Below are 21,269 nucleotides of genomic sequence, written 5' to 3'. Positions count from 1 at the left end.
GTGATACTGTGTGCGTGGTATGTTTTGTGATAAGCAATATTCTCTTGGAACGACGCCTCTCTTCATCGCACCGACATCATCGTGTGTATTCGAGCAAACATTTTTATCATCCACCAATTTAGGCAGTAAGTTAATTGAAGAATTTATATTTCTGTGCATTATTTTTCCAACTTAATGACTAAGTTTTTTTTTTTTTTCTTTCGAGTCAGCTGGAATTTTTATTCCTTATATTAATAATAAATTCCTATATTAATTTAATAAATAAATTTCTGAATTTTCTTGAACTAAGATTTTGGAAAACATATTTTGTTTCATATATATATATTATTAAATTGTTTTATAATAATATTAAACAAGCGTTTTTCTCATGATATCTACATATTTAAGAAATATTAAATATGTAGAAAATTATTTTAAAAAATTCGAACCACCTAAAAAAGTTTTTACTTATTTAAAAATTATGTAATCAAGGTATATATATATATACATGTATATATCTCTTCAAGATTCGAGAAATATTAGAAGAGATTGTATAGAGTATCTATAGCCTTAAATATCTGAAAGTCTTTGTTCGAGGATTTAAAGACGAAAACGAGATTAGAACTAGAACTACCGTGAGACAATCAAATATTGATAATCGTTCGACTATTATCGTTGCTCTGAAAGTAGCACATCCTGCTTTTTGGCGTATGTATTTCCAGAAAGTTTCCCGACAAATTTCACGAATACTCCTTCCACCAGCTGACTCATCCACTACGTCACGCATGCAATGTACAGGGTGTCCAAGCTAAATTTTACGCTGATAAATTCGATAACAAAAATCTTCTCGCAGCACAATAGTATTCATTTAAATCCGCCTATCTTCAATTTTTGATAAAAACATCTTCACAAATATTCATATGAAATTTAACTAAAATCTAAGATAACGCGTTTCATGAATTCTTTATTGTCATTCTCTATTATTTCACTATCTCAAAATTTATTCATCACACTTCCTTAGCTTTTCCAATAATTTAAAATTACACCCAGTCTCTATAAGAGTCTTTATTTTTAATAAAATACGAATTTTCTAAAATTAAAACATAGCAAATAATTGCTTGAGACACCCTATATATGTATGTAGGCCGCACACAAGGCACGCCACGCAAAGTCTCTTTCTCTCTTTCTCTTTCTCCCTGTTTTCACCCCTGTGTGTGGAGAGAGCTCTCTCTCTCTCTCTCTCTTTCTTCTGGAACCCTCGTTCCACTCTATCACGTAGTAACGGAGTGTTCAGTGGGAACCGGCTTTTCCCGTTGTACCACGTTGCATACACGCCGTTGTTCGCAACTGTTACGTACGTGTCGTACGTACGTATAGGATGGTACGAAATAGTAGGGCGAAAGGAACAACCCCGTGAGAAAAGGAGATTCGAGCTCGGACTGTGCGAAGAGATAAAATCCTCGAGAGGCGGCGTCCCCGATATTCTCACTCTCAATTTTCTACTAGGATACTTTCTCTTTACGAAGATTGAACTTTAATTACTGTGACATGCGATGAAATATAAAAATTGCTTTAAGTTGTTTAAAAATGAAAATATTGATTGGGGAGAGGATTAATTAAGTTGTATTAATAAGTGAAGATAATGTATTAATGTATAATAAATAAGATAATCAAGTGTTCCCACCGATTTACATTATTTTAGCGTACATGTTTTTATAACATGTTAACATTAACGATTAACTAAATACTAGAATCTGAATCGAAACCGATAAAAATAAAAGCTGATCGAACATTAATACGTAATATATCGAAAGCGGAGAATGATTTATAATATAAAAACAATGCAGCTTCTGAATAAAAAAAAAAAGTATTATTTACATTAAAAAAATATTTAAGAATTTTTTTAAACAACGAACATACGTGATTGAAATTCCCGTCAAATAAATATTATAATACTTTACCCAAATAGCAATTCGCGATCAAAATAAGATCCTCCAAAAGCAACGCGCAGAATTATTCGGTTAAACATCAATCAAAATTATAATTAAACGGCTGTAAAGACCATGAATAAAAGCATGGGAGAAAAAACACGGGATAAAATGCCGTTTCATCCAATCTCTCTCTCGCATCTCATTGACTCCGGAATATATTTCTTTGCAAAAAGTTTCTTCGCAAAGTTCTTTTGCAAATTCCTCCTAAATTTATTTATACGAAGAATCAATAAGAGAAATGTCACTTTTTGACGACTTTCTGACCGCGCGATTGCCTTCGTTCTTCACTTCGACTCTGTGCGGCCTTCTTCGTTTCCACGTAATCCTCCCTGTAATAATTTTGCAAACAATCCTTTTTCATCGTCCGAAGATGATCGTCGGCAGAATGTCAACACGGAAGATACGAACCAGCTGAAATCTCGGAAGTAGAGAGAGCACTACTCGATCTCTGTCGAGAGAGTCGGACGATTCCCGCTCGTGTGCGCAAATGCAAATGTTTCGACCTAACCAAACGGATAGACAAACGCACCACGAAGGATTCTACAAGGTTTTCTTTTACCGTTTTCTCATATATCCGATTCAAGATTCGCCCGCGAACGAAAAACTACGCGCCTCGCAGGACGCCAGGATCGTTCCCGTTCGCATTTTAATTCGCGCAGTTAATCAAGTACTGCAAAGTGAGTCTGCTATTGCAGAAAGAATTCGTAAGAATAAGTAAAATAAAAATGTTTTTTTTAACAAGAAATTGAGAAATAGAGCAAATAAGAAAATAACTTAATAAATATTAAGATTCTTATTAAATGGATGAGAAATTATTAATAAATAAAAAAAATAATCTTATAATAAAGTTGAAAAAAAAATTATTTAATAAAAGATAAAAAAAAGAGAGAAAAATCAATCGTTCTTGTTTCTCGGAAAAAATTGAACTTTACGTCAAAATTGAAATTATATTATTTACATTGATGAACAATATGTGCGCACACGCGCCGATCTTTTTCAAAGTATTTTTAAATATTTCTTGTGAAATAAGATATCTAATATAATTAATGATTGCAGAAAAAACTTTTTCATATTTCTATAAGAAGCTCTTTGATTTTTGATAATGCATGTTCTTTCTGCAAAAAAAAAGTTACTTTGAAGCGCGCACGGGAACTTTTCTCGCATCCTGTGTATATATTTCGCTGCGATTGAACGCTGAATTTAATTGATTTTCCCCTGTTTTTTCGTTTTCTGTTTTCTTAGGGACAAGAACCTACGATCCTAAATTACTAGTATATATCCTTTGTGTCCCGCTCTTCCCAACAAATATTTTTTTTGTGATACTCAAGCGCTTAAAATTCATAGAGCTCGACATGGCAATATCTTTGACGGTCGAATTTATATTTTTCGATTACTATTTCATTAATAATGCGTGTGGGTTCGACGCGAATTTAAGAAAGCACATTTTAGTAGAAGTTCAGACATTCGTTTTTGAGTTTAGCATAGATCTTGAAATAATAATTTATAAATTTATAGATAAAAAAAAATAATAAATTACAAAAATTTTTCTTTATATGTACATTAAAGATTTTCTCATATTTTTTTGAAGAAAAAAAAAAAAAAAAAAAAAATTAAAATTTCAATGTTTCAAATTTCTGCGCGTTATCTGATATTCCTGCCTTCTTCTCCAATATGTCAACAAACATGATTGATCGGCTCGACAAAGATACCGCCACCGTTAATTACATTTTAGTTTTACTTTAGTTTTATCATAAATTACATGAATCTCTTAAGTCAATGTGAGATGCCCTGTCTTATGTTTTATGATTTCTTTCTTGAAATGTGTGTGCTTTTTCCGTTTTGTGATCTTGTATTTTTTGTTCCATTGTGCAAAAAGAAAAGACACTGCACACGTGGGTTCAATCTTAACGAAATACAGCGCCGAATTCTTGTCATTTTCGGGAACGATATCATTTTTTTTTTTTTTGTCGATCGTCGTCCGAATGATTTTTCTTATACGCCTTCCTTTTCTGGCTCGCAAAATAGAAACGCATCCCTTGTAATTTAAAAATTCAACGATATTAAATTGGGAGAACTTCTCCAAACGGTTCTTCAAATTAGAGATTTCCGGGATATATTTTTAGACGTTTGGATCTTCGAAAGTCTAGATTTTTTTTTTTTTAATTTTTGAATTTCGAGTCCTCGGATCTTTAAATTCGTGACTCGTTAAATTTCTGAAATTCATCAAATTTTCGGATCGTTTTATTCTCCTTCATTTTGTCTACATTTGCGCGCGAGTCTCGTGCTCTTAAACTCGAGTCGAGTTTCACAGAGAGATCGTTCCTTCGATAATTACAATTATACCGATCGTCGTGTCTTATTCAAAATTTGCAAACGCGAGCGAGAGAAGGAAGGGACGGGACGGTGGTGGATCTCAGGAGCAAAAAAAAAAAAAAAATATATACAGAGAAAGAAATTATAAACGCGGGCTAAGTGGTTCTCGACGATACCAGATGTAAGACTGATGACAAGTGTAAACGCAAGGTGTGTGTCTATCGGTTTGGTTTTAGCCCTGAGCAACTGCTCTGAGAGCGGAGGCGAGCCGGACGCTATGCTGGACATGCACCATCCAGGAACCGGGATCGACTCGCACCATCCGCAGTTTCACAACTCCTATGGTAATATAAAATTCATCATTAATAATAGTAATTAATCGCTCTCATTAATCCGCGACACTGTTTTTTCCGCCGTTCTTTCCGTGTGCCTGACATTAAACAAACTTCATCGATGAACACAATGGACAGGATAACATCTTCTTATCATTATTATCCATTATCTCATTTATAAATATTTTTTTTAATTCTGCTTGCTGGATGAAACATTGGAGCGAAATTATAATTTAGAGCGCGTACTTTTAACATTTTTTTTCGTATTTTTCAAACTAACGAGAAAGAATAATGCAAGCTTCTTGCCATAGCCCTTTAATAATTCTAAAATACAAATTGGGTTCGACGAATTTTTCCATCATTGAACCGAACAAAATTAATAATGACGGCAGCTGTTCGACATGAGACTTTAAAGAGCTCTCTTACTCGGCGTGTCGGGATTGATAGATTCCATCAATTTGGATGTCGATCCGCGGTTTTTCGAGCATTGCCTTAATAGCGTTACCGTTAAACTTGTTTGCGGGAATACGTTATCATGTACAAGAGTGAAGCGGCAAAATGAGAATATCTTGCTGATTTCTCGGCGACGTTATTCGTCGTATCTACAATAATAACATAGAGTTTCGGAGCGCTTGTTAAATTTATTATAAGCATCTTCGATGTCGAGTTTCCTCGAAATCGTATATCGAGAACATTGAATTAACTCGCGTATAAAGCGCTTGAATTAATTATTAAATTTTTTCCAACAAAATCCAAAGTCCTGATAAAACGTGACGTCTATCATTTTTCGTTAATTTATCATTTTTATCCTCTTTGGATTTTCCTCGAATGCGAACGAGCATTTTCTAAGAAGTCATCGTTACATAGACATCGTGATCCGAATTCGACTTGCAGCCGAAACAGGATGTCTCGATGATTAAATGACGAATAGCTCGCCTTTCCGATCAAATTAATTAATCGGATCCTCGCTTTATATCGATTTAATCCGTTTCAGTGGATTGTTAAATAATATGCGATCCTAATCGAAGTGTCTCGCAGCGATTCTCAAGAGCCAACAGATGTGAATTTTGAATAAATTCGAGAAGAAAGCGCGTCTCTCTCCCTTTCTTTCTCTCTCTCGATTATGACACTTCGAACCGATCGGTTCGGTGAATTAATTGACGAGAGATTTTTAAATCAATCTATCTAGTGATTGAATTTATGGACGTATTTATGGAACTCGATATGCATTTCATGTCTGCGATATTTTACTCTTCGACTAATATTTTCATTCGTTCGCTTAATCAAAAAGATAGAGATCAGAGGAAATTTTGTTCAGATCTGATTCCAAAAGTCGCACATTCGATTATAAAACGATTTGAAAACGATCTCTTTTGCCGGTAAAATTTTGATAAAACACCGCAGGTTAAGAATCTATTAAAATAGAAATTAATAGTCAAAAAGATGGCGTAAAGATGATGATGAAGATTCGTAAACAAATTTCGTTAAATATTCCTATGCTCATATTACGATTTCATTTTCCGTGAAAAAGCTAACTGCAAATTTATCAAGAAGTTTTCGCACACAACGGATCGGTTCGTTGGTTTGGATATTATTATTATTCAGCCGGGAAAGATCGCGGTGTTCTCTCTCTCTCTCTCTCTCTCTCTCTCTCTCTCTCTCTCTCTCTCTCTCTCTCTCTCTCTCTCTCTCTCTCTCTCTCTCTCTCTCTCTCTCTCTCTCTCTCTCTCTCTCTCTCTCGCGAGAGCGACCGGGTTTTCTGTCAAATTAAGCAGCAGCGAGCGAGTTCTGATCTGAACTTTCTCGGAAACAACAAATCCGCCGGGACTCTCGCTGATTGAACGCGACTTCGTTGCAGAGAAGAGCGGAGACTGCCGAAAACTCGAAACAGGAAAAAAAAATCCAAGGGAAACGGAGGAAAAAAAAAAAAGTGAGAATCGAGATCGATGCGTCATCGTCCGGAGGGTCCTCGCGAAACGCGAATACACGTCGAAAAAGTATCAGTTGACGGAAAGTAATCTCGCTTACTTCGACGACTCATTGAAATCCCACGCTAAATTTCAATCTGACGTGTACAAAAGTCGGGCCCTTTCCCTCCTCCCCCGCCGCCGCATCTATCCCGATTCGGTGCCTCGAGACTCCGCTATATCGCGGACATAGGGACTCGAGCTCCAGGCAACGGTCCATTTCCGCTATCCTCATCTTCCCCGTTTTCTCTCCTCTCTCCGAGGCAGATACGACGTCTGGACCAACGTATGCGTATATACAGTGTGTCCTGGAACCGGAGACTCCCCTCGCGCGGGATCTTGAATAAACTTGCGAATTTGAATATTCTCAAATTTATATATCGGGTTCTAAATATTTAAACGACAAATTGATATAAGCTTATCGAATTATGTATCTCTCGGGTTCGCGGATAAAAGTAAATTTTCATTTATTCAAAATTGGCATAGAATTTTTTTTTAAATTTATATATATATATATATATTTAAAATAATTTTAAAACACGATGCAAGTTTAATATAATAAAAGCTTAAATAATTAAACATCTATTAATGTTTACTAATAATATAACATTTTATTACAATGTTACGTTATCTTTCAGTTGAATAAAAGTTTTTAATGTTTGTACCATTGAATCTTGGAATTCTAATCACCACTAATTTACTCTCTTAAGATTACAGAAAGAGAGAAAAAAACTTTGAATATATTTATTGAATAATTTTTGAACATATTTTTCAAAATTTTCAAACTGATCCCATATTTTCATTTCGCAACTGAAAAAAAAAATGATAATTCTACACACACCCTGTATATGTATGATGTCTATTCTTCTCTGTCTTTCTTTTCGTCTCTCCCGCTTCTCTCTTATTCGCTGCATCCCTAACATCCATTTTCCTCCAATATCGAACGCTGCGGTATCGGTTTGTATACACGGATAGGATGAATACATAGGGCGTACCTAATTAAACTTAGGAAAAACGACGTTAGATCTTCCGAGCCCGCGATAGATAGAGAGAGAGAGAGAGAGAGAGAGAGAGAGAAAGCTTTTTTCCTCTCTTTTTCACGGCATCTATCATTAAAGCCACAGCCCTTAAAATAACGCGTTTTATTTCGCATCTGTCAAAAGTTGAATCTTGAAAAATTGATCTTGAAAAAATCTGAGAGATTTTAAATCTTAATAGTAGTATTATATGTAAAGATCGTATCGTATAATTGATAATAATAATAGGATATCATACTAATCATATTATCACCATCTGATAATACAATCATATTAATAATTAATTAGATTAATATTTTGATATAAAAAAGGATTGTAAAAGAGATAAAAAAAAAGATGATGCGACAGATAAGAACTGTCTTTTTTAAGGCAACGAGTGCTCTTTTCCTTTCTGCCACCCTCACATGATCCCAAAAAAGGCTCGATTCTTTTTACATGATTTTCGTACGCTTCCTTGACGCTCTCGCGGTTCAAGTATTTATTGTCCGGCGACGTTGAAAGGCTTCGATGAAATGAAACAAGGGGGTGACGGCTGAAAAGAGGGAGAGGTGGAGGGGAGAGGGAGATACGACGGCTTTTGTTCGGCGCGGATTGAAATTTAGCGTAGAATTTCAATGAGAGAGAAAAATAGAGAGAGAGAGAGAGAGAAAGAGTCGCCGAGGAGAAGCGCGACGAGATTACCCATCTCAGCTGCTTCGACGTACAACTCGCTCGTTCCCGCCATGTTGCCTGATTTATGCATGAAAGGGGCGGCATCTCGCAGACTGGCGCGATCGGCCTTTTTTCTTCCCTTTCATTTTTTCCCGCCCCTTATTTTTTTCATCGCTATCACCGAGTTGTTGTCCGTTATTAGCCTTCTGAGCCTCCGTCATCAGAATTCCTTTCGATAACACGCGTATCACGCACAGGATCCTTTGCAATTAATATCAGCTGTTTATATTTATCATTATTTTACATTCATCGCAAACGAAGTCGCGATGAATGTAAATACGCGATATTGAAACTTTTGTTTGCCGCGAAAATAAGATGTCAAAAAGCTTCGCGCGCATCAATGAAGAATTTCTCTGATAATTGCTAAATTCGACATCTTCAAGATCTCTCGAGGTTCCAAAAAGTTCGCATAAAGTTCTCGATCAAAAATCCAGAACTTGCGTCGCACTGTAATTACATCAAGAGTATCGACAAATGATCCAGAATCGCGATTCGTCAGAGGTGATGCGAAAACGTCCTTCCTCGCGAGCGATGACAGTCTCGAAATAATTTTCTGAGATACTCTCGCCGGAGGGAGGACACAAGGACGATGTATTTACTTCGTTAATTGTTGCTTAAAAAGAATAAAAGCAAAACATTTTCGCGCCTCCGTCCCCAAGTTCGCGATATCTTATGCCGGCTTTATTTAGTGAAGTAAAATCCGGTCCACCCCGAGGGCAAGATTCGCCGAGGATCTTTAGTGCCGGCTGGATGGGAATAGGCGCCTGCCTAAACATCTCCGCGCAGCTAATTACCGCGTTACTAATGAAACTAATTGCTATCCTACTAGGCGCGTCTTTTGATCCAACGTCGTTTATAAAGATTTTGCCGTAATTCGGCACTCTTGTCTCGTCAGTCGCACACTTACCCGTGTAACTTGTGCGCTTCCCGCATTAACTCTCGCCCCCGCCCCTCCCTCTCCCTCTATCTTTCATATATTTAAATAATTTTATTTTAGATTTTGAAAAGAATTATCATAATAGCATAAATAGCAGATTCTGTAATAAATTTCAGTTAAGTAAAATAATTTGTGTGATTTAATTACAATATTTTTAATTATTTTAATTGCTGCCTTATATGTTTATAAAAGTAAAAATAATCGAAAGAAAAAATTTGGATTTTTATTAAAATTTTAATTTTCTTTTCAAAATTTAATAGAATAATTTTCTTTGAGAACAATAGTTGTTTCATCAAAAAATCACACTGAACATCTTATTGATCTTCATTTTTAATCTTATATTAAGAAGATATTAAGAAAAAGTATAAATAAGAGAAATACAATTTGTTTTATAGTTAAAAGTTAAATAAGAATGAACAGACATTTTTATACGAGGGAAAGGTTCGTAGACCCTCGTGAGAAAATCGAGGGATGTCCGGCAAAAAGTTTTGGGAATGAAAGCGAGGCGCTGCTTAATAAGATCAATTCTTCGATAACAAAGTGTTGCCTTCTCATTCGTATGGGGGTAAGAAACCGGGGGAAAGCGGTTAAGTTCGATGGTGTTCGAGTGTGTTTGTCGCCGCCTTTAAAATCAGTCTCGAAAGTCGCTAATGCCTTTAGAAGATCCTCCGTGTTTTCTAGATATCGAATTAGACAAAAGAGAGAGAGAGAGAGAGAGAGAGAGAGAGGGAGGGATGATTGGAAACTGTTAAAACACAGAGTATCGAATAAGACGAAATGTTTTTAACTTGGCAGATCCTCATTTTCTCATCTATTTATATGTAGAAAAGATGCTTGATTAAAATTTCTTTAATCCGATATCTCTCCTAGATATGACAAACATAATTTTTCACCACATAGCAAAAACTGTGCCAAATACATCTAATCATACAATTGGCATTGCCGTTCCTCTATTTCATTATTCGAATTTTCAATTTTTTTTTTTTCAAATCAGAAAAATTGTCAAGTTTTTTTTATAGATAATACATGTGTGTAGTTATATTTGAAAAAATTAGTCTTAGAAGAGTGCAAAATATTCCGTAGTCGCGGGATGTCTTTGCTAAGTTACACCGAAAGCCAGGAAATCAGGGGGGGCATTAGTTTATCGGCGACATCCTCGGGAATACATCCTTGATGCCCATCCATTTTCGTCGATTTTCCTCGTCGCGTCGCGTGTGCATAATCCGAGGAACAAACGTCGTAGACGAGATACGAGCGATTTTTCACTCTCGTGTTCCACTAAATAAATGCGCTGGAAGTTCTCGAGAAAGAAAAGTAACATTTATGTATTTACATGAATTTAGAGTCTAGAGCGGGGTAAGGATAAAAACATTTAATGTATAAATAATTATTGATATATCATAATATATTTAATAACTTAAGTACTTAATAACTTCGTGAGAAACTTTGTCGAAGAAAATCAATTTTCTTGAAAATTCGCATTTATTTTCAAAGAAGCGTTTTTCGCAATTTTCATCGCGTGAGTGACAGTTCGCGAGGTATTCGACGAATGTTCTTCAATCAAGTGGCGATTCGTTCTCGCTGGATAATTTCGCGAGATAAAACAATAGCGCTGAGTGATCCGGATATTGAAATAAATGGACTAATGACCGGCCGTTTCTCGAAGGAATATATCAGGCATCAATCAAGATGGTTTAATTCATCGCGATCGCGGATGCATAATAATACACAAAACTTGTCTCCACACACAAATGCATTCGGCAATGTCGCGCTTCAACAAGCCGATAATTTGGTACAGATAGCGTGACGTTCATCATTCTTTTCCATAAAGAGAACTAAGTGAGATACCAAAAACGTACCGTCACAGATTGATGTGGATTTTTCACGGAATAAGGGATTGATTAATAATTTCTCATCAACGAACAAGCGAGCGAATAGACAGAAAGAGATCGATCGATAACGCGATAAATTTGAAAATAAATACTCGAAATCGATCGATCGATGGCATATTTCCATCCGAACACGCGTTATAATCAATCGTTGCGAAATTTGAAAAAGATAGACAAAGAGAAAAATATAAATAAATTATTCTTGACCTCCATCACATACGTGAATCTCATTCTAAAATCTTGCAAATAATCATCCTTTATATTAGCTTTGTTTGTACAGTTACACAGATAATTAGTCGAATGGACGATTTTTCACATATGCCGTACTCGTGGAAAATGAAATTTCAATGATTGCTGGCAAAATCAATCAAGCGCGGAATGTAATTATTGTTAAAATAAAAAAAGGCAATACGCGTATCGAAAATCACGCGTGTTATTGCAAACTGCGCCATTTTATTAAACAAATCAAACAATTTAATGACGTGTGTATACATAGGCGTAGTCATTTATTTCAATTTGAGCTTAACTTGACACATGTTTCTTAATAACTTAGATTAATAATAACTGACATTATTTCCATGTCCACAAAAAAATTTCACGATATATTTTAAACTGAAAAAAATATTATTATAAGTAAGACTATATGTTTTATAATATAATTAATACTTTATATACTATATATATATATATATATATATATATATATATATATATATAATATATACTATATATTACAATAAATATTGTAAAATAACTTTTTATAAACATATAAAAAAAAATAACGAATTAATTTTTTAGAAAAAATTGCCAAAATTAGGCTATTATTTTTCCAATCACTTCTGTATATATTTCTATTTTTATATAAAAGTTGTATAATTTACTTTTATTGATAAAAAAAAAGAGTTTTCGAGCGTCTTCGAAATTCTCAGCAAAATTGCTTTCTCTTTCCTGGCAAAATGAAATGTGTCGAAAAATAGGAACCACCACTGGACTTTCCAAGTAGCTTGTTCACGAAATAAAGTCGCGGTATCAGGGGTTAAGCGGACACAGATAAATAGGTAGAGAGAGAGAGAGAGAGAGACATAGAGAAAGGCAGAGAACTGCGGATCGAAAGATGCGAGATTCACTCACCCTCTTTCTCCCACTCGTCGTTGCAATCGCTCTCGCAACTCTCTCTCTCTCTCTCTGTCTCTCTCTTCTGCTTTGGCTCTTACCGGTATAGTTTAGCCGAACCCGTGTGTCGGCCAATGGCGGTACGCAGCTGAGCCATTATTGGAAACTCGTTACATGCACGGTGCCACCAGCGCCGTTACAAAGGCGCTGGCTCCTCTCCCGCTCCCATGCCTTGGCTAGCCGTGTTACACGAATACTCGAAGAGAAAGAGAGAGATAGAGAGAGAGAGAGAGAGAGAGAGAGAGAGAGAGAGAGAAAGAGACTGTGTCGTCGCCACTGCCGTTAGATTGCAAGCCGACGTTATAATGCGCTGCCGACTGACGTGACGCAGTACATTGCACCGTCTATCGCGGGGGTATCTGTGCAAGGGTGTCTATATATGTGTATAAATATATATATATATATATATATATATATATATATATATATACACATATACATATGCACACACACACACACACACACACACACACACAGAGATACGTTGCATCCGGCAACGTTCCCGTACACCCCCACCTGCGAATTAAACGTCCCGTTTCCGCCTTTAGCGTGCGTAGTTCCTCTCTTCGACGAGATTTTTGTTCCAAATTATTATCATTTACATATCACAAGAAGCAGAGAAGGTACTGAAATACTCGCTCGTTCAGCTCTCTCTCTCTCTCTGAAGCTTCTTTGGAATTTTGATTCCTCGCGTGTAATCATAAAATCTTTGAATATTAAATTATTTGATTACTCTTTGGGCTTTTAAATATTTCAATTCTGGAATTTTCTCAGATTTGTAAAGTTTAAAATATAATATTTGGATCTTCAGACTATTCAAACGCTACAATTTCGGAATCTTTAAGATTCTTTAAAATTGAAATTTTTGGAATCTCTAAAAGTCTAAACTTTCTCGAATGTTGAAAAGCTCGGGCATTTTATCTTCAATCTTTTCTTCGTACGCGCATAAATTTCACGGAGCATTCCATTTCGTGCCTTACTTATTCCCTTACAACGTGATGAATCACTATGCTAATTCGCGAAATAGAAGGACCGATTTTAGGATCTAATTCTTCGGAGCATCAAGTTCCGCACGAGCGTGTCACTCGGTCACGCGATGACGGCCTCATGAATCATCGCTGATATTCCTCCACTTTCTTGGCAGTTTCCCTCCCCCACTGAGAGGGAGGGGGGTTGTGCAACTTGAGCGAGCGCGTCTTATATCGATGAAATCCGAGCTATCGGCGAGGACGTCGTGTATCGCGTGTCCTGATCATTGCCGATCCTGGCCAATCCCGGTACGCCTCGCCTTTGAGCATAATCGCGAAATCATATTCACGCCAATAATCACGATTAATTTATGCAAATGCGCGTGAAATCGAAGAGGGATGTTAATTTGTGACGATTAATTCCTCGCTTGAGAAATGGAAGGATAAATTTCGTCGAGAGGACGATTTTGTTATATACTAGATAAAATTAAAAAGATTTTTTATTTCCCATTTATTAAAATATGTTCTTCATGAATTAATATAAAAATCACATATATGTATATTTATTAAATAATATTATTCTTTTGAATTTTTTATTACGCGCACATATGATTAGAAATAATTTTATTTTTTTTTTTTAAATATCCTTAATTATTTTGCGCTCTTTTTTATCCTAGACTCCCATCCTACAGACGGTCGAGAATATTTTCCCAGATACATCACGAACTCTTTTTCGCAGAGGTGTCCTAATCCGTCAAAGGGTAACGTATTATTTCAAGCTCTCCGCACGTATCCGGCATAACTCGCGTCCGTGTATTTTTATTAGGAGTTATTCCTTCTTTTGTTCTTTCCCCTTGGCGAACGCTGCTTGCATCAATTCCTCTTTGAATCTTCTCCCTTTTTCTCTTTCTCTTTCAATGTGCTCGAAGGATCGACGTAACGATCCACTTATGGAAAATGCCACGGAAAAGGAAGAAAGGCTCTTGTCGCTCACAACTCGGACATCATCCCCCGCAACTCCTTCCTTGTCTCCCCCTTCTCTTCCCCTCCCCCTCCCCTCCCCCCTCCAATTCGCCTGCTTATCCCCGTCGTCACTTCTCGTCCATTCGCTAGTCTGCTTTTTTCGGAAAAGGGAATCCTCTTAGTCTTCTAGTGGCTTCGTCCGCGCTCCAGGTTTATATACTTTATAAAATTGCATCTATACATTTCGCAAGCTCTTCGCTAACAGGTGCGTTTGCAGGGTACACTCAAAAAAAATATATGCCACGGGATCACGTTCCAAACGAAATTCTTGAGATTCTGCGATTCCGAAATGCCCGCTATTTTAAACGTTTCAATTCTAAACCTGTTTACAATTCATGTACGATTTTTTGAAAAAGAAAGAAATTTAATCTCATGCAAGAAAGTGAGAGATTAAATTATTTATAAATTTTTATCTCTTGATTAATTTAATATGGATTTTCTAATTATTCTAATTATTTTAATTATTTTAATCTCTCACCTTTTGCCTGAGATTAATTTTTTTTTTTTTTCAAAAAATCAAGCGCGAATTATTAAAGAGAATGACAAACTCTTAGCTGCGTGTATTTTTTTGCCTCCACCCGGTACGTACAGTTTTCCGGCGACTACCCCCCTCAAGTCTCAGCCGCCTGTACTTCGTCTTATCGCGAAGTGGCGGCTTATCGATTGGCCGCGGCGGATGCATTGCTTTGCAAAGTGGAAATCGTCGATGCACTTTAAGTCTTCGTGAAGTAAGCTCTCTCGCGCGGATCGCACAATAAGTGCGTATCGGCGGCTTTCGCGGATGGCATAACGCGCGAAGGAGTCACCCTCTTCCTCCCCCTCCCCCTCCCCCCTCCCGTCATCCTTTTGGCACCGCCGAGCGCACGGGATTTAATGGACAAATCGTGCGATTTGTACGTGGAGAAATCGAATTTCTCGATCGCCGATCAATTATTAATATTCGACATTTCGCGATCTGCGAAACATTTGAGAGGAGGAAAAAAAAGCTTCGCGTCGACAACAAAATCGCGAAATCTCAGAAGCGCGCGTTAAGCTCGTATTAAAACGTGATAATCCCTCCCCGCACTCTGCGTACGTTACGGCCCCTTATATAATCAAGACATATTCCGCTTAATAATTTTATGTTGGATAAGAGACTTACGTAATCTCATTAATAATGGAAATCCGCCGCGTGCGCCGTTAGACGAGTTATTTTTCATTTCTGACAAGGAAGAGAGAGAGAGAGAGAGAGAGAGAAATAAAAAGGCGCAAATACGGTAATGCTTAATATTTAATTCTCTGCGCAATTTCAAATAAGTACAACGAGTCTCGTAAATCCTTGCTTATCATTATGTTAATTTTATGGAAATAAAAAAATATACTCTTGAGGATTTTTAAAAAATGAAAAAATGGCGTATATAAATGTATATATCGTCTTTTTTTATTTATAATTAATTATTTTTAATTAAAAAAAATTGAAATCTAGTTTCTCAAAAAACGACATAATTTCCGTCATAATGCATATGAAATTATAATACAGTCTATTTTAAATAGAGAGGAGATCACTATTTTATGACTCGTTGCAGGATCTGTTTTGGCCCAGTTTTGGTAAAGTAGAACGTTCGACAGATATTAATTCCCTTCTCGATAGGGATTTATTCGCAAACCTCCTGTCGATAGGATCACTGTTCGCCAATATTGGCAGCCGATTTCAAAATTGAAGAAACATCATACAATTCTAATTCATAGCCTCGTAAGTCATTCATCATTCGATCGTCTTGTATGACGCGTTTCGCGGGTGACAGCGAGAGAGAAGAGTACCATGTATCTGATATTTTAAGCGCGTCGATTTTAAAGTTCAATTAATAAAATCAAATCAACGGTCAATCTTAATCAATAAATGCACGTGCGAATGAAGAAAAAGAATCAGAGAGAAAATATTATTAGAATCCGACTACGCTTCCTCTTTGAAATCTTTTCTTTCCAAATTATTACATTAAGATAATTTCGAGACATTTCTAGATCTCCTTTAAATTTGTAAAAAAAAAAAAAAAAATAAAATATTAATCAATTATTCAAAATTAAAATATTATTTTTAATAGATCGAGATTTCTTTAAAAGTCACACTTTATATATAATTCCTATACAATTCCTAGTTGTTGATCCAATCACAATGTTTATCGTGAGTGACTTTAACTTTCGCGAGAATATGACACACTTCTTCCACTTTGGGCCGATCTAATTTCTCAAAACACACAGCCGCATGTGTTCGTAATGATCCCCCGGTTCTAGTCGCGGCCATTTCCAGCCGAAAGGCTGCCTTTAATTAGCATAACCGTCGCATACGGCAACATCGAAGCGTTGCGCTTCCACCTCTCGCCCCCTCCTCCTCCTCCTCCTCATCCTCCCCCGATTGCCTCCCCCGCCCGACCCGGTAATATGCACCCCAACTAGTCCTTGAGTTATTGCCTGATCAATAATCTATATGTAGTACCGACGGCACCGTAGGGCGAGCTGCTGTCCGCGTAACCCGCGCAGCAAGCACGAAGCTCGGCGTAAGCTCCCCCGTGTTCTGAGCGTCGCACAGCTGCGTTTCGCCAACGTATAAATCTCGAGATCCGGTCCAGCCCAGCCTCCTCCGGCCGAGGAAGCGGCGTTGTTGAACGTTAATTTTTTTCCCTCCCCAAAAACGGTCTGTTTAAGCTAATATATAGCTAAAAGAAAGTAGATATTATATAAAAAAAAATAAAATTATTGTAATCCCAATTTTCTGGAGGTTCGCGAGAAGATTTGGAAAAGAATAAATTCTTCGATTCTAGAAGGAAAGTTAAAACGGGGTGAGGGGGTGGGGGAATTTTTCTCCGCACCGGCGACACATTCGTCTTTTCCGTTGGAGGAGTCCTTCCGCGTAAATCTTTCAGGCGAGAGATTTTTATATGGTATCTCGAACGGGGACGATAAACACGCGCGGCAAAGTGGGTCGCGTGAATTTTCCATTCTCATATATACGATACGATGATATACACGATGATGGGCACGATTTCGCGCGCGCATCCCGAAGAGCGGACGGTACAAAGGGGGAGAAGCACAGCGCGATCACTGTAAAATAGTTGGATCTTCAAAAATATTCCCCCCCTCCCCCATTACCTTGCTCAATAATCTATATGCGGGTCGCTCGTGAGGTGCGATCGGTGTATGTGTGTGTGTGTGTGTCCACCACGTAATCGCGCGATCACGAAACTCTCGCGGCTGGCGAGCTTCGAGCTTTGAATATTGCAGCGGTAAACGGACCCCCTCGCCCCCTCCCCCGCCCCCTGCATCCTCCTCCTACCCCCCGCGAAATAAATCTTGCGGGTCGCGATCGTTAAAGGAAAAAACCGCGCGATAACTAGCGTACCAGCCGCGAAATGAAAAATGCGTTAAAGTCGAGGGGGAGATTAAAAGTTGCCGTTGGTGTGTGCATCCTTAACGAGCCGATTCGCCGGATGAATTTGTAAAAAGCCGCGCGGGCACACGCGACGCAAATACGTGAGATAATTAATCGACGAGATGGTATTTTTGTGAGAAACACGACCGCGCGAGAAACGATGACAAAGTCGAAATGGAAAGCATATATCGACTTTCATCGATCCGATGCATTGGATCGTGCGACACCGCGTATTTTTCTGTATGTTTAAAAATTAAGAATTTTCATCTTCTTATATTTTTCGATAACTTCCTTAATAGAAATTTCAATTATCAATCAAAGAGATAACTACCACGCGTTCATCGAAGCTACCTTAGATATGTGAATATCTCAGGATAAAAAAAAAATTCTGAATTCTCAAATTTTTTTTTTTTCATTCACCACTACACTTAGAGTCAAAGATTAAAAGGTTGACAGGTGACACGTGTGAAAGCAGCGTAATAATAGTTCGTCGCTTTGCGCGGTTCGTAAAACCACCGGCGATCAAATAGCGCGCGAATAGAATTGTGCCGGCTCGTGTTCGTGCCAAATGTAAAGCCGCTCCTTCGAATTGCTGACTTCACAAGCCTGTTGAGTATCGAATCGCGGCGCTTTACGACATGATTGTGATTCCTTCCTTGAATCGCGAGAATCATCGACTGGCAAAGCACAGGCCAAAGTTTCAAAGAAACAATCCTTCAAAAATTCAGATGTCACATGAAAGAAAATGTATATATATATATATATATACATATATATTTTATTAATTTATCTATCTTTGTAAATACTATTTCCAGATTAAAAAAAAAGACTTATTTAATTAATATATAATAATTAATATATCACACAAGAAATTTTATATTAGTCATAATTTAAATACGCTGTGCAATGATAACTCATTATAAATTTCTCGATTAAGTTGAAATCAAGATTTTTTTTCGACGAAAATATATCGCATGGCACAGACACTTAGAAATCACATGAAATTCGAGATTTTAATCCGCGACGCCTGCACTTGAATACAAATGCATCGCAATCGTTCGAATGTCCGCTCGCGCGTATATTTATTAAAATAAATTATTCATTATTGTATTGAGATAAAAAAAAATAAATATTTCTAGGACGGTATCATACAGTGAGTGATAGGCGCGCGAAATATATTAAATGGGACTTAAGAACGCCAACTTAAATAATGAAATTTATTTGCAGAATTAATACGACTCCCGCATACGCGACATATCTCGAACTACATCGAGAACAAAATATTTTATACGCTCTTATAATCTCGATCGTGCATTTTTCCTTCCATCTGAAAATTTATTCGACCAATCGAGATTTCTTGACCGGCTTAAAATTTTAAGCAACTTCATAATCATAAACTTGGAAGTCGTGTCTCAAAAATTTGTATAATGTTCCTCGAAAACTGTCGTATTGTCTAAAAATACGGGAAGGTTCAATCACCCCAGATCCGCGCGTCCGTGTTATCATCCTTCCGTTTCCCACGTGTGCGTAAGGGGAATACGAAAAAGTTGGTCGAGGTGACTGCAGGAGAATTGGCGGGAAAGCAGGGTCGGATGGGGGAGAATGGCGGGAGGGGGGTGGGTGGGAGGGGAGGAGGGAGAGTGGTCGCGGAGGGTTAGGCCGGGGGGACTCGTATCGAAAATTCCTCGCATTTCGTAGCCGATGACGGGTAGGTACTAATTTCGATAGCCTCGAAAACGTCGGCGGCGGTGAAGGGACGGGGAGAAAGGAAGGGATCCACATCGCGTTTCCCTCCGCTCGCTCGCTAGCTAGCTCGCTCGCTCGCGCGCGCCGGCCCAGCTCGGAAAGAGGCCGCCGCCGACCAGTCCGGTTCTCTGGTTCGACGCAGTTCGGTTCGGTTCCTAGCCAGTAAGCGGCAGATTAAAGAGAAATGGCTACACGTTCATATTGATTTTTGTCCTCAGTTCGCGGGTTTGCCGTGGGGTGGGTAGAGAGAGGCGAGCGGCTGGATCGGAGGAGGAAAGCGGGGGAGGGGAGGGGGGGAGGGGAGGGGGATGGAGACCGGTCGGTCGAGGGTGGTCGCCGAGAGGGAGACCACCAATCTTTGCGTCCCCCTCTTCCTCATTCTCCTCCTCTCATCCTCTTCGCCTTCTCTCTACATATCTATACAGGGTGTCTCTCTCTCTCTCTCTCTCTCTCTCTCTCTCTCTTCATCTCTGATCTCGATCTCATCTCGATCATTTCTCTCTATTCATCCATTTCTCTTTCCTTCATTCCGATCATGATCTATTGCCGCATCCATCCCTCCTATCTGCGAGCTCCGGTTTTCCTCGCCCTTCCGTCCCCACTGTCCTTGTTGTCTCTCCCTCTGTCTGTCGAGCCACTTCGTTTCTCTCTTTCATCCCATCCCGCGCATCCCCCTTTTCGCTTCTTCGTTCTACTCGTCCCCCACTAGCTTTTTTATTCCCCTTTCGTTTCCGTTCTCCGTCTCTTCTTCCCTTCTTCTTATTCTCGCTCTCTTTCTCGTCAATCTATGCTATCTTCTACTTTTATCCTTCTTTACTGTTTTGAGCTCTCTTTCTTTTTGTTCCTTTCGCATTTACTCCGAACTCCCTTTCCCCTTCTCTTTGTCAATCTCCCTTCGGAAACTTGCATTGGACCTTTCCGGTCGCACTTCCTGGAAAACTCGTTAAAAAATATATTCTACGATAGCTTATAATACGTCCATCGCCGATGACACTTCAAGGCGAAAGAGAACAATGATACATGGGTTCAAAAGGTGGATAAAAGATGTGACGTCAAATCTAAACTAACGCTAACGATTGGTTTGGACGAGCTCTCAATTTTAAAAAGCCAATGTGTTGTCACGCTGAAACGTTCAAACGCTAAAACTCGATTAATGTAAGGTTTACAGTATGATTAATTTATAGTTTATTTAGCAAAATCAGATTTTTTTCTTGTGCAATTTGTAACCAGTTCTATATCTTGTATTCTTCAATTAATATAATATAACACAATTTTTATAAAATTTTTACAAAATAAAAAAAAAATTTTATTATCATATTTATACACACATACATAAAAGGGATGAAGAATATATAATATAAATTTTAAATAAATTTAATTTTAAAAGAGCGCAATTGTAAAGTTAAACATATCCCTTTTTAATTCTAAAATAATTCATATATTTTATATAGCTATATGTATAAAGACATTAATATATTTTGCATAAATTCTACTCATCTATACATATTGGAAAAAATGTTAATAAAATTGAAAGAGCAAGAGCATTTTATGAAACATATCTGAACTCGTCAAGTATTAACACTTTATGTGACGTCATCGTGAAAAGTCCGAGGACCCTTGGATAATGAAGTTTTGGTTGTCTGAGAGCTTTCTCATGGCCCACCGAGAGATAGATAGAGATAGATAGATAGAGAGAGAGAGAGAGAGAGAGAGAGAGAGATAAAGATGAAGATAGAGAGAGAAAGACGCATAAAGAGAGAGAGACATGGAGAGAGGGAGAAATCGATTACTTCTCTC

At 37.7% G+C, this 21,269-nt stretch overlaps 1 protein-coding gene across 1 annotated transcript in view; it reads left to right on the top strand.

Annotated features, from left to right (window-relative positions):
* Positions 1–21,269, top strand: part of LOC126856840 (one cut domain family member 2-like) — a 69,341-nt gene that overhangs the window by 8,235 nt on the left and 39,837 nt on the right. The window contains exon 2 of the mRNA XM_050605739.1: positions 4,520–4,627. Coding sequence (XP_050461696.1) covers positions 4,520–4,627 — 108 coding nt within the window. The remainder of the gene's footprint in view (positions 1–4,519; positions 4,628–21,269) is intronic.

Source organism: Cataglyphis hispanica, chromosome 19, assembly GCF_021464435.1.
Source record: "Cataglyphis hispanica isolate Lineage 1 chromosome 19, ULB_Chis1_1.0, whole genome shotgun sequence".
Taxonomy (NCBI): domain Eukaryota; kingdom Metazoa; phylum Arthropoda; class Insecta; order Hymenoptera; family Formicidae; genus Cataglyphis; species Cataglyphis hispanica.
Note: the sequence above shows the minus strand (reverse complement) of the source record. Positions and strands in the feature narration are given on the sequence as shown.